This window comes from Mauremys mutica, chromosome 3 (assembly GCF_020497125.1).
Source record: "Mauremys mutica isolate MM-2020 ecotype Southern chromosome 3, ASM2049712v1, whole genome shotgun sequence".
Taxonomy (NCBI): Eukaryota; Metazoa; Chordata; order Testudines; family Geoemydidae; genus Mauremys; species Mauremys mutica.
The window spans coordinates 133,982,671-134,004,664 of NC_059074.1; the positions used below are offsets into that span (position 1 = coordinate 133,982,671).

At 40.3% G+C, this 21,994-nt stretch overlaps 2 protein-coding genes across 8 annotated transcripts in view; one reads left to right on the top strand and one right to left on the bottom strand.

Moving 5' to 3' along the window:
* TBCE (tubulin folding cofactor E) overlaps window positions 1–7,563 on the top strand; it is a 72,698-nt gene extending 65,135 nt beyond the window's left edge. For 4 of the 6 annotated variants that reach the window (XM_045009358.1, XM_045009361.1, XM_045009359.1 and 1 more), the window contains exons 16-17: window positions 1,208–1,299; window positions 1,506–1,772. In XM_045009358.1, coding sequence (XP_044865293.1) covers window positions 1,208–1,299; window positions 1,506–1,598 — 185 coding nt within the window. In that variant the 3' untranslated portion in view covers window positions 1,599–1,772. Of the gene's footprint in view, window positions 1–1,207; window positions 1,300–1,394; window positions 1,773–7,042 lie in introns of those variants that run through there. The other 2 variants (XM_045009362.1, XM_045009363.1) reach the window with 2 other exon arrangements.
* The window catches only part of B3GALNT2 (beta-1,3-N-acetylgalactosaminyltransferase 2), a 40,201-nt gene continuing 18,735 nt past the window's right edge, over window positions 529–21,994 (bottom strand). The window contains exons 6-12 of one of the 2 annotated variants that reach the window (XM_045009366.1): window positions 15,930–16,040; window positions 15,061–15,139; window positions 12,486–12,669; window positions 10,113–10,238; window positions 4,241–4,394; window positions 3,765–3,821; window positions 529–3,019 (exon numbers count right to left, since the gene is read on the bottom strand). In XM_045009366.1, coding sequence (XP_044865301.1) covers window positions 2,885–3,019; window positions 3,765–3,821; window positions 4,241–4,394; window positions 10,113–10,238; window positions 12,486–12,669; window positions 15,061–15,139; window positions 15,930–16,040 — 846 coding nt within the window. In that variant the 3' untranslated portion in view covers window positions 529–2,884. Of the gene's footprint in view, window positions 3,020–3,764; window positions 3,822–4,240; window positions 4,401–10,112; window positions 10,239–12,485; window positions 12,670–15,060; window positions 15,140–15,929; window positions 16,041–21,994 lie in introns of both variants that reach the window. The other variant, XM_045009364.1, reaches the window with a different exon arrangement.

The window sequence follows — 21,994 nt, forward strand, 5'->3', positions numbered from 1 at the left end:
TGTAAGTAAATGTGACTGATGGAAAGGTATTTATATATAGTCTCCCAGAAATGGGAAAAAAATTGACTCTTGTGTAGTGATAGCATTGTAGCCCAAATTAGTTTCCATGCAGTTCTAGGGTTCTCTGAGCACTGTTGTAAATCACTATAGGCCGTACACTCCAAATTATGGAGCTGAAATTTTGTTAGATACTAAGAAACCCAATTCTGACTTGGACATCAAGTCTGTGTTTCTTGCATATTTAAATTCCTGCCTTAGTCTTCCTTGACTAATCTATTATAATGAAAGGAGATTCTACAGAATCTACAGAATCTCCTTTCATTATAAGTAGACCTTTTCCTCAGCATACATTCAGTTATGTCTACACTAGAATGTGCTTCTTCCTCTGATGCTCCACTCAGGGCTTTTTAACAGTTTAGGTTAGTAGAACTCAACTTCAAACATCAAGGTAAGAACTGTTGTTAAATATACTAAATGTCTCTTTCAACAGATGTCTGAATTTGTTCTATGAATAAAGACTTAGTCGGGTTTTATTCTAAAATAAAAACATTTATTATCACAAGTTGCATAAAATCAGATACAGCTTTTACAAAAATGTTTGATAGAAAAATAGTTTAAGTACATTGTGTGATATTACAGAAATAATTCACTATTGCTGTGCCTTCAGATAAAGCTTCAAAGAAATGAAAAAAATTCAATATCTCTGTACCAGCCACACACAATGGGAAACCTCTCTTGTACAAACTAAACTGAAAGTTCCATTATGAAAATATCACCTTGCCACTTTATGGACCAATCCATAACACTACTAGCAGTTTGGAATAATAATGTATGTTGTTTCAGGAATTAATTACATTAAAATGTTCCACAATGACATTCATTTCTTTGTGCTTCAAAAGTTGAGACTGGAGTTGCCAAAGAAATATCACACCAAAATCTGAGTGGTATGTATGAAAACTGTACTGTACGTCATGAAGGTCACTTAGCTTCATGATTTAGTTTTCATTTCAGGTCAATGTTGGATGAAAATATTTTTAGGTAGTAGCATGTTACTTATCAGTCTAGTCTACCAAAGATAATGAAGTTAGAATTGATTCAGAAATAAAACCATATTTGATTGACAGTATGATCTGGTAAAACTTAAAAGCTGCTAGAATCTAAGTACATAATCAGGTTGTGTGGTTAACTACTTGATTTTTCTTGACAGATTCTATGACTATTCAGAAGGTCAAAGGCTTGCTGTATCGTCTACTTAAAATTCCTGGTTCAGAACTGAAATTGTCCTATGAAAGTTCTAAAGTAAGTTGTATTTAAAAGGTCAACACTGCATTCTAAAATATTATAGAATGAAACAGATTTCACTTAAAGGCTATCTGTCTTTATGCTATTTTTAGGCCTGATCCAACTCCTTTCAAGTCCAAAGATGGTCAGGGGAAAAAGTTAGCCGAAGACTTACCTAAGAGTGTACATTTTAAATCACAGTCTGATTTTTCTTCTTCTTCTAGATGGAAGGCAAAGAAATTGAACTAGAAAATGACCTAAAGCCCTTGCAGTTTTACTCTATAGAAAATGGAGACTCTGTGTTAGTACGGTGGTAACTTCTCTTCTGAAGTTGCACAGTGCTGTTAAGCCCAAGCCTACCCCAAGAGATTATCTACAATTTTCCTGTACATATTTAACATGGATTTCATAAACAGAAGCATCATTTCAGATAGCCCTCTGTCCTTAACTCCTGCATGTATATTTTCAATAAAAGAGTACCTGGTCATTTAGTGAGTTTGTTAGAGGTGCATAATTGCAGGGGTTCTTTTAAATTCCCAGATTAAATGGAATATTAGCATGAGGGTTTCTTCAAGTCTTGTGCTGCACTGGTGAGAATTTCTATAGAAGAAGCAGTTTTAAACAGACCCACGCATTTATTTTACTCAGAAGGTGTAATCTAAAATCTCATATGACACTTTTATTTGTAATACCTGCAAGCATAAAGCCACAAGGACAACTGCTGTTGCACTAGAAAAGGGCACTTACGTTATTTCCTCTCTCCTTAAAGCAGAGTTTAAGGAATCCTTTAGCAAAGAACAGAGCTTAATGTAACACCACTCTCTATATTGAGAGGTTTGTGGTAAGTTTAGATCAGTGTCTTTTCCAGAAACTAGGACAGATCTGTATTATCTCCTTGTTGCTGTATCCTATTTACACAGCTCGAGGGGAAAAAAATCACAATTAAGATTAAGCTGCTGAATTGGAGAATTTATTTAAAATAACTTGTCAGCATATTGCAGAGCTATGCAGTTTAATGGATATTCTCCATATTATTGGTGTGTTGCTCAAACTTTTTACTTTAACTATTTTTCTAGATAGTTATCAGAGATGCAAATTCCTCTGAATCTGGTTATCTTGGTTGTAGTTCAAGATTTGGTATAAGCAAAGTTTGATATCTTGCATCATAATCTCATCCAAATCACTGAAAAGTATGCACAAACTCTATAAATCCTAAAAGCTAACTATCCTAACCTCACATGAGCAAGTACCATTTACATCTTCCCAGTCTTAAGTTATTTATGCTGGTATGGAACCTTGCACCTGCTGACACTCATGGATAGCAGTGGTTCTGTACTATTTTCCAAATACACATTTCAAACAGGCTAGTTGAAATTCATATGTGCATTAATTACCAGTAGTCCTTTGACAAAACCAAAAGTTTAAGATAATTTTCTTTTTTATAAAGTCAAACTAATAAACACTTTGTCTATAGAAAAATGCTACTCTGGACAGTATCAGTCCATTTTTGTCAAAATGAATGGGTACATATTAATTACATAGGTGAAATTTCCACTATTAACCACCACCTTAGTAGTCCTGATTGTGTATCTCCAAGTCTTTATCATCTTTCCTCACATCTACAAGGATCTCCACATAATTCCTTCACTTTCCAGAGCTCTGTTAGTTCCTGTGGGGAATACTGAGGGGAAGACAGCATTCCAGTTTCACATGTCTTCTCACACAACCAGAGGCTGTCCTATTTAAAGACAATGATTTCAGTGGGATTTTTTTTGGAAAGGGACAGTATTTTACATGCACTAAATCACAGACATGCTATCAGAAATCAGTATTTCATGGTGTGGGATGCTTGTTAATGTGTCAGTAATTAACAGAATGTAGGCAGTGTGTATATAAATAAAACTGCAAGGCTCTTATTGTGTCTGACAATTTGATCATCTGAGAACAGACAGCTTACAGATGCATCAGAGCATAAGCCAGCCCCTATCTGATGGGTGCTAGAAATTTTCCCATGGATTGAAATATGTATACGGGGATGGGTGCACTTACATTTTCCTCTTAAGTCTATACTACTGGTCTGATCTGGTCAGGCAATTCCTATCATGTTACCACTGAAGCCTGATTGTTTAACCAGACATTGAGTAGAAACTCTTGATGAACTGTTGGCAATAGGAGAGCTGTTGGAAATTGAAAAGACAAGTGCCCCAAACAATGTATTCATATAACCCCTCAGGTTAGTATGATATATGTAAGATAACAAATAGAGACTGAAAAATTTGAGATTTAGCTATTTAATGAAAAGAAAGTCACTCAGTAATAATTTAAGATTTTATTCTATATGCACCAAGAAAGAATTATTTTTTAATTAGATGGGAGAAGGTGTAATGGAAAATACAATATACAAAGATTTCTAAGGGCTGCCCAACTTGGATTAAGAGCCATACTACTATACCATGAAAAACAATTTCTGCAGACTTGCTCACCTGATACCGCTTAGGCCCTATAGCTGCCATCCAAATGCCCATACTCACATCTTCACCCTGTAGATGCATTTTAAAAAACAAACATTAGCCCTGGGAAATAATTACTTGGAAATGCACCAAAGTCTCTTGTCCACTGACTGAACAAGTAAAATGTTAGTATTATTTCTTAAATGTAGTTTCTTCTGTGCATCTTTTAAAATAATCACCCACTCCTCCCAACATTGCTGAGGAAGCTGTCTATTAAAATGGTGGATTTTACAGGTTAGGAAACTAAGGCAAATATGGCCACAGTGACTCCCAAGGCAACATGGAGCTCCTAATCCCAACTCTCACATCTCTCTCAGCTCTGGCTAATTTGTAGATTTTTATGTTAACAAGTCTAATTCCAGAATCAAAGGTGTGGTGTGAGAGAAGGGTAGGGGGAGTGGGAGACCCTAAGACTTTGTGGGGGGGGTTTTAGCAGGGGGCTTAAGTACCTGGTATGTCTTGAGTCTTTCAGAGTTGCTTGCCAACCACTGAACAATGTCTTTGGAGATAACATAACCAGACCCGCAGGCAAAGGCTGGGTACGCTGGACTGGGATACTCCAATTCTTGCCACTTCCCCGTCCGATCAACTGCCCAATTTAGTCTGAAACTTAAGATCAAAATAATCATGCAAACCGCTTTTGAAGAAGATATTTATAAAAAGCTCCAAAAATCCATGCAGTTTAGTCAATAAAACTGAAGCAAACTAAGAAAGAAAAAGCGTAGAAAACTTTTCATTGAGTTATGATTCAGATAGTGCTATTTCACCATAAGAGTATCATTGAAACATTTAATTTCAAAGAGGCAGTTATACCCTGTTTATTTCCTCTAAGAAGATCTGTAAACACACTAACAGAAAAAAGCAATGCTAGCATGTTTAGCTCATCTGCACTGCTACCAGCTTCGGTTAATGAAGCACTGACAAGAGATGTGTTAAACCAACACCATGGTGCCCTACCTGTCAAAATCCCTACTCTGTACTCTCGTTTTACTTATGACAAATACAACAGGTGCATGCAGTTACAGTGATGATAAACATATTGGTCCACTGATACCAAACAAGTGTCCTCCTAAAAATAGAAATCAAGGGGGAAGAGTCAGGCAGCAAGAGGAATATTTGTTACCCTTCAAACATGGCTAATTTTGCAGAAATCTAAATAATAATTTGGGATCCTGGTAATAATAGAAATTCCCTCTCTTCATGTGAGCCACCACAGTGTTCAGGTCAAGCTGTCAAGACCCGGGTGTCTAATTCCAAATGCATCACTGATTTGCTGTTTGACCCTTGACAAGTCATGGAACTGCTCTGTGCCTCAGTTTCCCCATCTGCAAAATGGTGCTAACCAGGCAGACATTCACTGCAGGTCACACCCATTTAGTGCTTTTAGCAAAACAAGCAACAGGTTTTATCCACCAAGATTTCCTTTCTCCAGACAGGCCCGACGCTCCCCAGCAGGCTGCTGGTAAAATCCTAACAAACATACAAACTGAAGTCTAAGTTTAAAAACAGTAGAATAACCCCTTCCCCATGTTCACTTCCTTGTTCCTGATTCTGTCTTCAGCCCTTCCCTCAAAGATCAGTTAAAGGGGAAGGGGAAAAAAAAAAGAGCTTTCCTGGTCTCTAAGGGTATGTCTACACAGTAGTTCAACACCCACAGCTGGCCTGTGTCAGCTGACTCAGGCTTGGGCTGCAAAATTGCTATGAAGATGTTCAGGCTCAAGGACTCTCTCTCCCCCCACCCCACCCCCCAGCCATGGGGTCCCAGAGCTCAAGCTCTAACCCAAACCTGAACATCTACACTGCAATCTTACAGCCCGCAAGCCCGAGTCAGCTGCATAGACATACCCTAAGGCAGGCCTGCACAACTCATAAAGTGGCGAGGGCCATATTACTCCAAAGAAAACACCTGAGGGCCGAAGCCCCCCCAGCACCGCCAAGCCCCCTCAAAACACAACACCCCCCCCAAGCACTGCCCAACCCCCCTGAAATACTTTCCCCCCCCCCCCAGCACCGCCCGCCTCACGGAAACAAACCCTCCTTCCCCAGCGCTGCCCCACCGAAACAACAGTATTGAACCTTGGTAATATGTTATAGCGGGCCCCTAAGGTAGTATAATTAAGGTAAAAGAAAAATGTCTTTTTGCTAGAAGTAGAATAAGATCTTCCCCCAACTTTGTAATCAATTGCCCTGTTAAATGAATGAGGTGTGACTGTGGAAGGCAGCAACTCCAGATAGCTGCAAACCTTGGAGAGGGACCAGATCAGTAGAACAGGTCAGCCACCAACTTGTAGCTCGTCTCCTCAGCCCCCCAGCACCCCCGGCTCGCCTACTCACCCCCTGCCATTGCCCGCCAACTCACCTCCTCAGCCTCCCACCTCTCCTCGGCTCACCTACTCAGTCCCCGCCACTGCCTGCCCGTTCGCCTCCTCAGCCTCCCCCCCGCCACTGCCTGCCCACCCACCTCTTCAGCCCCCCTCCCTCACCCGCTGCTTGCCTACTCACCCCCTGTGGGCCACACAGTGAGCCCACGTGGGCCGCATGTTGTGCAGGCCTGCCCTAAGGGCTAAGCAGGGCTCAAGCTAGCAAACTAAAAAATAGCAGTGTGGATGGTGTAGCTCCAGTGCAGCCAGGCTGCAGCACCCACACAGCTCCATTTGGAATGCTAGCTTGAGCAGAGCTAGTATGAGCCCATCTATCCAGGCTGGGAGGCTTGCTCCAAGCTGCTGTGCGACATACTGTCAGAGGCTCCAAGCTCCCTCCTATTGCGAGGGAGACTGTTCCCCCCTCCCAGCACACTAGGCCAGTTGAGAGGGAAACATGGATTGAATCACACTTCTAGGGGCTCTGGTCCCAAGTCGCCTGCGTTCTTTTTCAAACCACAAACTTCCACCCTGGGAGCACTTCCTCTCACAGGTCTGTCCTTTAAAATACAACCCCTCAAAGGGCTTAATATGGCCCCAGTGTCTTTTCTTCCTTGCTCAGTCTTAAAAGACAATCCCCTATACATGGGAATAATAGTATTTACCCACCTTCAAACAGTGTTTTGAGAAGCACAGTTGAAAAGTGCTATATAAGAACTAAGTATTTTTATGAACAGGTCCTAGATGTAATCACAGCCAGCTGCCATAATTGTGTCAATGTGCCAGGCTGTTACAATTTAGAAACAGGTCCTAACATGGCTTAGGTCAATCAAAAGCTAAGTGAGCTTTTATGGCCCAGAGAGCCATTACACACTGGCATGTCATTTGCAGGGGGGTAGATGCCTAGTACTGAACAGCAGAAGATGAAGACTGACATGGATTGGCAGAGGTGAGGTGAGCATGAAACTATCACACTACATGCCCACACAATGGCTGGCTCTAGTCACGGTTAGCGATCTCTGGTTGATAAGCACTGACATTCACCCAAAACTACTGAGCTGCAAGTGGCTGAGACCTTTTCTGCTTAGGCTAGTTACCAACAAGCAGTGATTCTTAATAAGTTTTGCTAAGCAAAGCCGTAAGTATATTTAGATGGCATCAAGCCCTGGCAAGATAGAAGGCAAACATCATGCATTCAGGACTGCAATTTAATCATTTATGGTTGTTTGCTGTATATCCATCACAGACAATGGATTCTACCATGAGAAAATCTGAATGCCATGTACCAAATGTAGGATATAGGCCTCTATAGGGAATTAATAAAATTAATTTATTGCTAAAATTTTTGGTTTTTACAATCTTGCCTTTGTCTTTACTGAATGTTAGCATATTCCGTTTTTTCCTACACAATGCTTGAAGAACACAATAACTTGGATACTTGGTTGCTTATATAATGAAATGAAATGGCTGAGCTACTCAAGAAAATTCATAGGACATTTCGGCTCTGTCACGTAGTGCCAAGCACCGGAAGTATCAAGAGTATGGCCACGCTGCAATCGCAGGTGTGATCGCAGCACAGGCTGGCAGAACTTTCACCTAACTAGCATGGCTACAAATAGCAGTAAAGATGCAGCAGTGCAGGCTAGCACCACAAGTAAGACTCTAGCATGCTTGGAGAGCCCACACCACTGTGTCTTCACTGCTATTTTTAGCCATGCTAGAATGGGTATAGCAGCCCATGCTAAAAATCATGCCTCTGACTGCAGCATAGCCATAACCTTTAATCAGCCACCTTCCAGTCCAGTAGGGCTGCTGTAACATCATGACATCCCCAAGACATCAGCATCACTGGTGAGAAAGAGTTTACAAAAACACTGCCAAGGGATTAGCCTGAAATTACGTTTAACATTTCTGCATCCCATTAAAGTCACATTATTGTAATTTAAGGTGTTAACAGCACCTCCTGTTAAACACCATATGGCATGAACTGTGTACTTCTGGAGAGGAGAAACTAGGTAACCTGTGTAAACAGAGACAAATAGTGGAGTTTAATCTGAATTTAAGATTCTTAATATTTTGCCGGTGTCAAGGCTGCTTCCTGAATAGCATCTTTCAATTTTGAATACTTTCTTCAGTTTCAGAGGATTCTATTAAGCTCACTCAATTCACATTTTTCATTTAATTGAGCAATGTGCCTGGTAGTTTTTAGGTATCATCATAGGAAAACCATAGCTAAAAGGAGCAAGAGTTAAGGGGACGTGGTGGCTCCATCTCATCAAATCTTCAGATCCAAGAATGCATGCCTTTTTGGAAGATGTTTTAGTCATACACAAATTACTGGCCTCAGTATACGGGCAACTGGGAGAAGCTGAAAGCTCTCAACAGTCGGTTTGAGTTGGGAGTAGACAGTAGCGAGAATCTTAATGGGTTCATACAATGTGATAGTTTGCAAAAAAAAGTCTGAGTGAGATTTCAAGCCTGTCAGTTACCAGGACGTGAAGGTAAGGATGGGACCTCCTCTATGCAGCTGATACAGACTCTCAGTTGGAAAGTTAGATAGACTTTCCTGGGAAGGCCTGCTAATTATTATCATTAAAAATCTCTGAAGCCCCCTGTTTTTCTTTAATCCTAATTCATAACAAAGAGCCAAATTCTGAACTTTCATCCATTTTTACACCCTTGACTTCAAGGAGTTACTCTTCTTTTACAACTTGGAGATCAGAATCAGTTGCACAGGGCAGCCATCCTTAAAACTCATTTGACCAACCTGCCATTGATATCTGCGGACACCACCACTGAAGCCAAGAAAGTAATGCCACAGATTAATCTGGTCCTGTGTGTCTGCAGTTCTTAATGGGGTGACAGAGTTTCCATTATAAGCAAGGCCACTGCAAGATGAATGTAAATTCTGAGCCTAGACCCCTCGTTTCCCTAGCACACTGGAGTTGCATCTTGGAACATTCTGGTGTTTTTAAACCAATTTTCATTAAAATATGAGAATGTGATAATCTAATCTGACTTCCTGAACAACACAGACCATGTTACAGACATGATGCATCAATTAGTGAGTAACTCCTGGTTGAGCTACAGTATATCAGAGAGAGCCATCCAATCTTGATTAAATATTTTAAAGTGATGCGGAATTCACCATATCTGTCGGTAAACAATTCCCAGGACTAAATAACTTCACTGTTAAAATTTGTATTTCTTTTTTACAATAGTAAATTAAATTTCCAGTGTGCCACAGATTATTTTATATTGACAATCCATAGCTGCCTTGTAAAGCTGTCAGCGGGGCAAAGCTGGCATTTTAGCTTGTGGATAGAGGACAGCTGGGGTTTCTTGGCAACTAGAATGATGTGGTAGGTGGTATGGGATAAGCACATTAGCTGGATGTTTCTGGTAACACGATCAGTAGTAAAATCGGCAATATTGACTTTTTTCCTCCCTGTATAAACTGCAGAATACATGGGGCACCAGACTATAAAGCTAATTTTGTCCCCTCGTACACAACCCACTTCCAAAACATCAGCCAGAAAAAGTCATACTGGCCTTAAAAAAAACGGTAAAATTCAAAACAACGGCATGTTGGTATATGCTTGCAGTTTTTAACGTCACCTTATTTCTGCACAGAAATATTTATTACCTACCACTTCCTTATGCTACAGAGAAATGTTATGTGCCACCCAACACATGTTATAGCCCAGTATCAGAGGGGAAAAAGAATTCTAGCTATTGTAAGAGCACATTCTAGAACAATTATCATCTGGCTTCTGCAACTCGGGATCCAGACCTGCCCTGACTGAAGTTATGGAGCTTTACTAGTGACTTGAAGTGGGCACAAGCAGGGCTCCATAAGGAGACTGCTGAACTGAATTTTACAGCAGTAAAACATTCCATAGACATGGAGAAATTAAAAGATCCATGAAAAACCCAGTAAGCAGAAGAGTTTGAGACTCACTTGCCCCACCAGATATTTGGCCTGTCGAGTTTTTCGTGCATTATCCTGTTGAACACAGCTTCCAAATTTATGTAACAGTCATCATCTGTCTTCAGCAACAAATCAAAGTTAGCTGATTCTACTGTCCTGTTGCCAAAAGAAAAATGGTGATGATTTACTGGGAAAAATTTTTAAACTGAATTACAACTCCGCAATATAACCTGTATGCAACATAAACAGTGAAAGGACCCCTTGGAGAGGTAAGCCATTTGTCCTCTTCCTTTTAAATGTTTTTTCTATATGAAAGGAACCTGAGGTAGGATTTTTGCTATCCCTTACAGCTGATGGGTTTAACTTACAATGAATCTGTCTAGAACAGTACTGACCTCAAAAGGATATGAACTCCTGCTGAGGACTACATCACAGCTATTAATGCCATGGGTTGTATAAAGGGCTGATGGTCCAGCTAGCCTTCTGTATGAGAACAGCTGGTTCAAGGGCAGTGCAACTAGGAAAGTTTACAAGGAATGATTAGTAATAATTTGGTGCTTACCCTCTGTAAAGCTCTCTCCAAGTATTAAATGGAAAATCCTTAACATCCCTGTGAGGTCCATACATTATTTTACAGATAGAAAAGCTGACTGTAGGGAGAAACTCAAAGAATTAGAGTGAGATTATTCCTTGGTTTCTCCAGAAAGATAGGCTATGTTTTGAAGGACATGCCTATATATTCACTTCCCCTAAGGAGCAAACTGTTTTCCTTAAATCCTTTATTACTGAACAAGAAATGATTTTCTGCTAATGGGCAACCAGTCACCACAGAGAGTTAGATGACTTCAACTTTCTTTCTCCTTTTAGCAATCAGAAGTGTTCTTCTGTTTCTCATTTGTGTATTCTACACTATTCGGCACATTCCTTTGGTGGCTTTAAAAAAACCAAACACCACAAGTAGCATTTAAAGTTATTATTTAACAAGGAAAGAATCAGCCCAAGTTAAACATTAATTCCAGTGGCTTCAGTAGTTACTCCTTATTTACAAGAGTGTGAACAGAGAACCAAGCCCATTGTCTTTTCTGATGTATAAGCATATATTTTGGAATATATATACATAGTTGTAGGAGATTTGCTGCACATATCTAAACAGATCTTAGACTATTTTATAGCACCTCTTGCATATAAACATGCTTGAGCTTTTCAGTTAAATGTTCTCCAGTTAATTATCAATGCTGTTTTTAAAGTTTCAATCACTCAATTCTGATTGTATTACTCACTGAGGTCTTGATCCTGCAATGGGATTACTCACTCATGTGTGCGCAAGCTTAAGCACATTCCTTTGGGGATCAAATGTGAGTTTTGGGGAGGGGATTGTGGTTTACAAATAACAGTAATAAATACCCATATATATTTTAAACTCAACTTAGAACTGGAACAAAATTCTCTGGTATTTGTTTTTGATAATTACTCATATTCATATCTTCCAATACATTTATGTTGTGCAAATGTACTGAAACCAAACAGAATTTAAAATAAAAAAACCAAAAAACTAATTTTTAGAATAAAAGGCTGTGTTTTTTCAGCTTTTATGGGTAACGTCTCCAAGAAATTGAAACCTTTAAAATACATTTTACTCCAAGGAGTTTATATGTATTATCAATTGCTTTTTCAATTCATGTTCTGGATTGATGCTTCAGTCATTAATGTTTAGACCCTATTTTCACACAAGACAGAGGGCTCTGGCAGTAGCAGGCAGCTCTTGTGCGATTGTTGTGATGACAAAGGGTGCTCAAAGCTATTTGGAAGGCCTTTCTGGTCTGAGTGCTGAGCCTCTCCATGTTGGGTGGCTAGAGCCTAGGTCCCATGAGGCACTGAGCACTTCAAGCTGAAATCTGCCTTGCAATGGAAATTGAGGGTGCTCAGGACCTGACAGGGTTCAACCCTTTGGTCCTGAACCAAAGCCCACTGAGGCCAGTGCCAGTCTCTCTGTTGACTTCCATGGTCTTTGGATCAGGCCTTCTGTTTGTAATCAGGCTGACAGCCAGCATTTAAAATTTAAGCTGCTGGTCTTCAGATTGTGATTTCATGCTGCTAGCAAAACATCCCAGGTAGGGTTGTGGGCATGATTTACCTCTAACTTGCATATTTGGATTTGTGGAGCAGATATTTGGGGTGGGGAAGGGAAGGAGTTCAGTCAGTAAAGAACAATCCTAAAAACTGAGCCCTCACTTTTAATCACCAGATGGTGTAATACAATTTTAAAACAAAAACAATGAAAAGAGTTAAATAATTTTGTTATGTTATATTGTGTAAATTTTCAGAATACAGCATCTCAAGGACTATCTGGCACCAGAAATAACCAGGGAAATCCTTAATAAAAAGTACTTTTTTCCAACCTACCATCGGTAGAAGTTCAGTAATTTGGCTGGAACATTTCTGTAGGTGTCAACAACGTCTACAAAAACAATATCATCATAGGCGCTGCTTTCTTCCTTCAATAATGCATCCTCTTCTTCAAGGTTTTTTAAGTGGTTTACAAACCTCTCAGGGCGAGTATGAAGGCTTTGTAAAAGAGCATCACCTTCTGAATGGGAGGGAGGAGAAATTATACATAGCCAAAATTACACATCTGTTAATATCCACGTGCAGTACACTACATACAGCTGTGTATATTGTTCTTGTACTAGAAGCAGCATATTTACATATTTATTTTGTTAGTAAGCGTCCAGCCAAAATCTGGATTTAGGAAATTTTGCAATTTTTTTCAAAAAACAAAAGGCACTAATTTTACAAGTTTAGAATGATAAAAAGCAAAAGTTGCAGACAATGAGGGTTTTTGGGGGTGGGGGGGTGGGGGGAGTCATACATATACCAAATTCACAGTCCATTTTGATCAATTTCACAGTCAGAGGATTTTTAAAATAATAAATGTAATGATTTCAGCTATTTAAATCTGAAATTTCATGGTGTTGTAATTGTTGGAGGTCCTGACTCCAAGCAGAGTTATGGGGGGGCAGGGTTGCAAGGTTATTGTAGGGGAAGTTGCAGTACTGCTACCCTTCTGCATTGCTGCTGGTGGCAGCACTGCCTTCAGACCTGGGCAGCTGGAGAGCAGCAGCTGCTGGCTTGCTGCCCAGCTCTGAAGGCAGCGCTGCCGCCAGCAGCAGTGCAGAAGGAAGGATGGCATAATGTGGTATTGCCATCTTTACTTCTGCACTGCTGCTGGTGGCGGCAGGGCTGCCATCAGAGCTGGGCATCCAGCCAACAACCACTGCTCTCCAACCATCTAGTTGTGATGGCAGCGCAGAAGTAAGGGTGGCAATACCGTGGAGCCCCCACCCAAAATAAGCATGTGGCCCCCCTTGCAAATCCCTTTTGGGTCAGAACCCCCAATTTGAGAAACTGGTCTCCCCCACGAAATCTGTACAGTATAGGGTAAGAGCACACACAAGACAGACCAGATTTCACGGTCCGTGATGCATTTTTCACGGCCATGAATTTGGTAGGGCCCTACATATACCCTAATGAAAAAGGAACAGAATGCTTCTTTGCTCCAATGAAAGGATTCAAAAGTCTTAAGAATGTTTTATACAAATAATTATCTGGCATTCTACTCTCTACTTTTTACAGGATGAATAGGAGGGCTGCCTAAGTTAGTGTCAGTTTATCCTAAGCATATTTACCTGTAGCATAGACAGAGGCTGAAAACCAGGGTCTCACATACTGCTCTGACAAGGCTCAACTCAACACAACCAATTTTCATTGTACAGTCGTGCTGGCCTGTCCACATCTACCACACTGAATAACCAGTTTTGCATAAGCATATTCAGGGAAAATCAGGGCAGGTATTCTGTACTACCTGAACTTTCAAGACTAGAGGGAGAAGGAGGAAGCGGGTTTTACACATGGTTTCAATGCACTTTAAGATCCTCCTGCAGAGATGTATGGGAGATTAGACTGCTCAATCATACCTGCCAGTCCTATCTACTCAGCACGGAAATGGTGCTTGAATGTGGTCTGGTGTCTGACACTGTATTAACTGTTGTGTGGAGTCAACCATGTTACAATCTGATTACAGCAAAGTAGTGTAGACAGGCACTTACTAGCTCAGAGGAAAGCCCAGAACTGAATCCATTATTCCCTTATTTTCCTCTTGTAGTGACGCTTTAATTCACTGAAAAGTTTTTATAGGCTAAAGCTGGTTTGTGTACCCCCAAACCACATTATAAAACTAAGTTAGTTATTTTACTTAAGGAAAATAAATTTCTGCTTTTCCTTATGCAGGGCAGACAAGCCAGCCTCACTTTTGAAAAGTGTTAATACAGAGTCACTTCAGCTTTTCCATTATAGCAGCTGCTCTGTGGTGCCAGTTTAGATGCCAACTTGAGTGCTAGGTGGCCTAGAGACCATGCAGAGTTTGAAAGGGCTCCCAGAGGCTCTCACACAACCTGCTGAAATGGGTGCAAAGGGCAACAGCGTTGCTGGGAAAAGCAAGCCCACTTTAGCTTTAATGTCACCATTAGCCAACAATTGCTCCACAGTGTTGCAAGATAAACTGCAGTTATTTTCTATTCTAAATACAGGGAAAAAGTGGTAACTGTTACAACAAGTTGACTTCTTAAAGGCAACCAATGTAGAACTTTTTTCTTTAACTTGGTCTATTGACAACAAGAATTAAGGACGGGAACAGGGAAATCTGTTTGGACAGAAGGGGAAAAGGTTATTGTGTTAATAAAAAGACAGCAAAGAGATAAAAATTGGCTTAGCTGGGTGATAAGGAGCAACCAAAGATGTCAGCATGTCACCAAAATTTTAATTTAGTACGGGACTTATATGAGAGGAATAAACTAAAAGTAGAACTTCTTCGTCAATCAAATTAATATTGGACACAGATTGATCGTTCATGTCAGAGCTGTCGTTTAAATATTCTGTTGTAGGATAGAGAGATGCTCTACTACATTTTTTGCAGACTTACCTTGAATAGTGTAAATAAAGCCTCCTGCTATTCCTTCCACACCGTCCGTGAATTCATGTGGCCATGAACCTTCCCCTGTCTATTAGAGATTGATTAAAAACATTACAAAAAGAGAAATGTGTCAGTAGCAAAAGTTGAGCTAATTCCCTCTCTAAATACAAAGCTTGCTGCAGCAACAATGTACAGTACATTTTTTTTAGATATCTGCATATGTAAAAGACTAAGGCTTTAATTATAATTTTAGGATGAGATTTTAAAAAATGCCTAAGGTATTCAGGTGCTCTGTGGACATTAAAATTAGTAGCAATGAGGCATCCAAAACGGCAGCAGCTTTGGAAATTGTAGCATTAATTTCTGTCTTCTATTCCATCCTCAGATAACATTGGAAAGCTAGATTTGAAATTAAGAGGAAAGGGTTAAACTTGAAATGGTTAAACTATAATGGCGCAGCATGCTGTTTGTGAATCAGCAGAAAGTGGTGACAAGGAAAGAGAATTTGTTAGCTTAGGATTGCAGTAACGGGCAGAATTCACTGCTGGAAGATTCAGCTGCAGCGAATTTGACCCATTATCTTTGAAGTCCACAAAAGGGAGGGGTGAACTTTATTTCCATGCTGAGTGGAAAATAGGTCTTTAATACAGTCAGTGGCATCATTTTCTTTGTACATCAAAGGGCTGGATCCCAAGGTGGGGGTAAGTTGAAAATTAAACCAACAGAGGAAGCCAGACTGATGTCACCTGAAATGACTGGACATTTACAGAGACACCTAGGGAGCACAGGGAAATGGGACAGAAAAAAGATCTTAAGTTCAATTATTTTTTGGTAAAAGTTTATGATTGGAACATAAGTAGTATGAAGAGATGACACACCGTAGAGACTCTGAGAACTCCTCCTCCATCATTAACTATCACTTTGTGAAGATTCCTAGAAACAAGGCCTTGAAGGTCCTGGCTTTCCCACACAATAGTACCTTCAAAACTCTGTTAAGAAAGCACACCACAATTCACCATTAACAGGAAAAATATATATAAACAAAAAACACACATGCACACATATGGCCCTACTTGCAATATTGTGGCAATTGCGGATTCCACAACATCTGGCTTATACTGCAATTTTGACAGCTGTGCTCATCCTCGGGTGAGCAACAGCAGAAAATCACAGAAAATAATGGACTTTATTACTGCAATTAATAAGGTCCATTATTACTTTACATGCATCCGACGAAGTGGGTATTCACCCACGAAAGCTCATGCTCCAATACGTCTGTTAGTCTATAAGGTGCCACAGGACTCTTTGCTGCTATTACTTTTCTGCAATTTTCCATGGTTTGTCCGCAACTCAGCTGCAATTTTTTGACAATCATCCTGCAATTCAAATAGGGCCTTATATACACACACACACACACACACACACTTACTTTAGAAAGTGGAATCAAATGGAAGTATCACAATTTTAATTATAAAACCATCATTTATGTAAAATTGACTGTTTTTTAATATAGTATAATGTTTTTACTTAAGACTTCACTGCAATAAATTCAGTTAAAAATAAAGTGATGCACCTATGAAACAGAACCAGACAATGTGCCTTTAAGTCAAATACCTTATTTTTCTACATCAGGAATGATATTAAACTTTAACAGAAGTCTGTAATGAAAGATTTTTTCCCTTTTTGTTTAAACTTTAAATTTTATTTAAAGGTGAACTGAAATGATTTTTAAAAATTAACTATAAAAACCTATATTACAAACAGAATAATTATAAGAAATTTGAAAATCAATGCCTCTTAGTTATCTGCCAAGACCTGAGATTAGGGATCTCTGTTGATCCCACAACAATCACTGACATCACCAAAACTTAGAGGGAAACAGGGAATTTCCTTCTTCCCTCGTTACAGGTGTCATGAGTTGTAGCAGGAGAATCAGAGAACCCTCGCCTCAGTTCTTGGTATACAAGTACAGTAACTCCCCACTTAACATCCTCTTACTTAACATTGTTTCGATCTTGCGTCCCTGCTCAATTACAGAACATGCTCCATTTTAAAGTTGTGCAATGCTTCGCTATAACGTTATTTGGCTGCCTGCTTTGTCCACAGCTGGCAGCCCTTCTATCAGCTCCCCTACACCCCCTCCCACAGCGCCTCCCGCCCGCTGGCAGACCCTGCAGATCAGCGCCTTCCCCCTCCCTCCCCACGGCAATCAGCTGGCTTGTGGTGTTCAGGGGGAGCCTGTAAGCTGTGTCCTCACTCCTCCCACCCGCCCCTTGCCTCCTGAATGCTGCAAGCCAGCTGATTGCTGTGGGCAGGAGGCGGGGGGAGGAGTGAGGACACAGGGTGCAGAGTAAAGGGGGAAGTGGGGGGAGAAGAGGTGGGTTAAGGGTGGGGGCTTGGGGGAAGGGGTGGCGTGGGCAGGCTGAGGGTTGAGCCCCCTGCCCCTGGGGCTTGCAGAGTAGGGGAAGCTGCCGCTGCTGCTGTGCAACGTGCTTCTCCTAGTCTACAGCATCTTCAGCCTCCTTACCTGCCTCATTGTCTGCAGCGCCAGTGGGCTGTGCCTGTGTGGGGGAAGGCAGGGGCACCTCCCAATTATAGTACTGTATGGCAAAAAAAAAATTCCCTGGAACCTAACCCCCCGCATTTACATTCATTCTTATGGGGAAATTGGATTCACTTAACATCATTTCACTTAAAGTCGCATTTTCAGGAACATCACTACGTTAAGTGAGGAGTTACTATAAAGGAGGAAATTATTGTCTTTTTTCCCTTTTTATTTAAACTGTATGACACTTTAAAAAAACCTAAGAGCCTACCTCATTAAGAGGATAAATGTGTAAAAGTTTTTAAGAAGCAGTTCAGTCCATCTTTAAACCAATCTGCTGAATGCTACATTTGAGATATACTGTACAGATAATATTACTATTTTCTGTTGAAAGCCTCTAAGATGGTTAGAAAGGGACCGAGGGGATGCAATATAAAAATAAAAGTTAAAGTAATTTTAAGTTCTATAGTTTAAGTAATCCTGTTCTCGTCGAGAGACTACACACTGAATACATTAACATTCGTTTCATGAATGTTAAACCAAAGCAAATGATTTTGTTTAAAGCAATATGTGATATAGCTTTAAATCAATTCCTCATCTTCTAAAGCAAAAATTTTGACACACGGTACATAAAGATAGCTATTCAAGCACAGAAACACCTCACCTTGTTTTAAACTTATTTACAAATGCAGACAGATCCTTAATGTTCAGAACTGTTTGCTAACTCTCTGCCGCTGCATGCCTCAGATCCAGTTACCGCTCCTTCGACCTTTCCCTAACTCATTTCCTTCCCCTCTTATCCGGATTGTCTCCACTTACTGATAGATCCAAAATAGTGCAGCTTGATTTTTTACAACTTCCTCAAGCTCTTTAACATCCTCCACCAATAGGTCTTTTATGCCCATAGCATGCTTGACATTCAGTCACAGCCACGCATTTCAAAAGTCTCATATCCTCCACCGTCTGTTGCTTCTAATTCGTTTTATAGTTGAACAATAGACCAAACCAGTACTCATCCTGGTCTGATCTTTGTGCTCACTACCCCCACCCTGCTTACTTCTAATTATTTGTCATTCTAATATGACAAGTGGACCATTACTTAGAATTTTTTTAATGGCAATGGCAGGATTCCCAATCATCTTAGGCTTTGAAACCTGGATAGCAGCACGCATCTAGCATCTGTATTTACAAGGTATTTTAGTAGCTGCCCTTTCCCACGGTAACAATTTTTGCTTTAGAGATCAATACATCTGGGTTCTAGTTCTAGCTCTGCCATTTGACTGCATGTGCTGTTGGGCAAGTCACTCAGCCTGCATGTGACTCAGTTTCCTCCTCTGTAAAAGAGGATATGTAAATACTTACTATACCCACTTCAAAAAGGTCATCGAGAGACACTTAATCAATTAGAGCTTGAGATGGTTGAATGCAAGGTGTTCGAGAAGTGCCAAATATTATTCCTTTACATCTTGAGAGATTTGTGAGCAAGTTCCCTAACGACTTTAGCCTTCAGTGATTCTTATTCCAAGCTGCCTAACGGAAATTTCATATGTAAAAATGCTGAAAGGAGAACATTACCAGCACACATCATCTGTTTTCTCCCTATTTACAGTCCATCCTCTCTGCAATGGGAGAGGATTGGCACTTACTATGAAGACTGAACAGGTGGACTGACATAATGTAATCTTGTTAAACTCCTTTCCAAATGTTACAGTGCCATGTCTTTTGTTGTTCTGACTATTTCTCACTAGTAACAGTCTGCATATGGCACAGAGTCTCAATTCCATCTGAGTGGTCTGGAGCTCTGTGTAAAAAAATACATGCTTCTTTAAAACTTATCTGTGAACCCCTACCTCCTCCTTAGTAGTTTGCTGATTTGTGCTCACTTGCTCTTTCCACAATCATTCGGAAAATGAACGACTGATTTTGTCTTTGACAATCTGGCCTGCCAACTGCTTGTTCTGAAGTTATTTCCCTCCATCCTTCCTCACTCTTACAAGGATGAGCCAAAAAAACCACAACAAAAACCAGCACTTTAGTTAAAAGACAGATGAAGTAATTTGAACAATCCAATATTTCTTAATGTAGAGGATCAGAGGGGTAGCTGTGTTAGTCTGGATCTGTAAAAGCAGCAAAGAGTCCTGTGGCACCTTATAGACTAACAGATGTATTGGAGCATGAGCATGCATCCGACGAAGTGGGTATTCACCCACGAAAGCTCATGCTCCAATTCATCTGTTAGTCTATAAGGTGCCACAGGACTCTTTCCTGCTAACGTAGAGGAGTAGGGAAAGGTATTGTCTCGCACCAATCTTGTAGCACTTAAACACTTCACTGCAAACAGATCTCAGATAACTGGATGTCAATATATGTGCATTAAATCTCTTCTGGGTGGTGCATTAAATCTCTTCTGAATGCTTCAGCATCTTAAATATCACAAAGACTATGTGACAAAGCATAAACCCCATCAATCCAAACAAGAAATGTCATGTCATCCTGTAGATATACAATGCCAACAACATAGTAAATATATCAATAAAAAGCACTTGGAGTTTGTCTCTTTTCTAAACAATGCTTCAGACCTTTTTTCAATCAGAACGCACAAATGTATCAGTGAAACACTGTCAAACTGGGAGGACGTACCTAATGGGGTCTTGCAGGGCTCTGTCCTGGGGCCAGTACTACTCAATATTTCATGAATGACTTGGCTAAAGGAGTGAAGAATTAGTTTATAAAATTTGCAGAAAACACCAAACTGGGAGGGGTTGCAAGCACTTTGGAGGACAGGATTAGAATTTAAAATGACCTTGACAAATTGGAGAACTGGTGTGAATTCAACAAGATTAACTTCAATAAAGACAAGTGAAAAGTGTTTCATTTAGAAAGGAAAAAATCAAATGCACAGCCACAAAATGGGGAACTGACTAGGCAGCAGTACTGTCAAAAAGGACGTGCAGGTTATAATGGATCACAAATTGAATATGAGCCAACAATGGCTAATATCATTCTAGGGTGTATTATGTGAGACATGGGAGATAACTCTCCTGCGCTACTTGGCTCTGGCGAGGCTGGGTGCCACACTCTAACAACCATGTGGATCAATTGGAGAGAGTCCAGAAGAGCGTGACAAAAATCACAAAAGGATGTTAAAAGCCTGATTTATGAGGAAGGGATAAAAAACAAACCCTGGCATGTTTAGTTTTGAGCAAAGATGACTGAGAGGGGACTTTATAAGTCTTTAAATATGTTAAGGGCTGTTATGAAGAGGATGGTGATCAATCGCTCACTGCAGATAGGACAAGTAGTAATGGGCTTAATCTGCAGCAAGATAGATTTAGGCTAGATATTAGGAAAAGCTTTCTAACTATAAGGATAGTTAAGCTCTAGAATAGGCTTCCAAGGGAGGTTGTCATTAGAGGTTTTTAGAACAGGTTAGACAAACACCTGTCAGGGATGGCCTAGGTTTACTTGGTCCTGCCTCAACACTAGAGGATGGACTAGATCACTTCTGGAGGTCTCTTCCAGTCCTATATTTCTATAAATTTATGTCGCAGCTTGAATATGCATTAATAAGAGGAAAAAATTACAAGTGCCTGGGAATTTAATATAGTGGAAAAAAACAATCAAAGATTTACAGGAATAAAATTTGAGTTGTGCAGAAACCCATCCCATCCCACTATACTGTTGGGCAAAATATGTTCTAATAATTAAAACCGTGCAGCATCTGCTGCACATCACTTTAAATTAAATTTCTTACCCCTGAAGAAATTTAAGCAGCATTAAATTGCATACAGAAAATACTGCAAGAAATGTGCTTACTTGACAAGCGAGACCACTAAAATGCTACTCTCTAGTAAACTGTTTAAGGAGACAAGCCAGGGGTTCTCAAACTTTTTTTGGCTGGGACCCCCCCTTTGAAAATATTTCAGGCTGACAACCTCCGCCCCCATACCACCCCACTCTTACTTCTGCACTGCTGCTGGCGGCAGCGCTGTCTTCAGAGCTAGGGGCCCGGCCAGCAGCTGCCACTCTCATGACCCCACTACAATAGTCTTGCGACTCCCTTTTGGGTCAGGATCCCCCGGGGGGAGAAACGCTGAGATAAACTAACCAGTCAACTGCTACTTCCTCTCACAGGGAACTGAGGCCCAAATTCATTCCTGTATTAACTCTTGTGAAGTCAGTGGAATAACGTCAAGGACTAAATTGGCCCGGAATGCCTAACTTACTCAGCCATTCATTTTCTCTCCCACATTTTCCATATAAACCACTTCACTATATTTCTTCCAGGACCTAAAACCAGTGACAGAAATCTATTTCTATTCAAGACAGAGTTATTAGAGCTCTGGTTTAACAATATAAGAGAACACACTTAAATTAAAAGAAACAAAATTTTAAAAT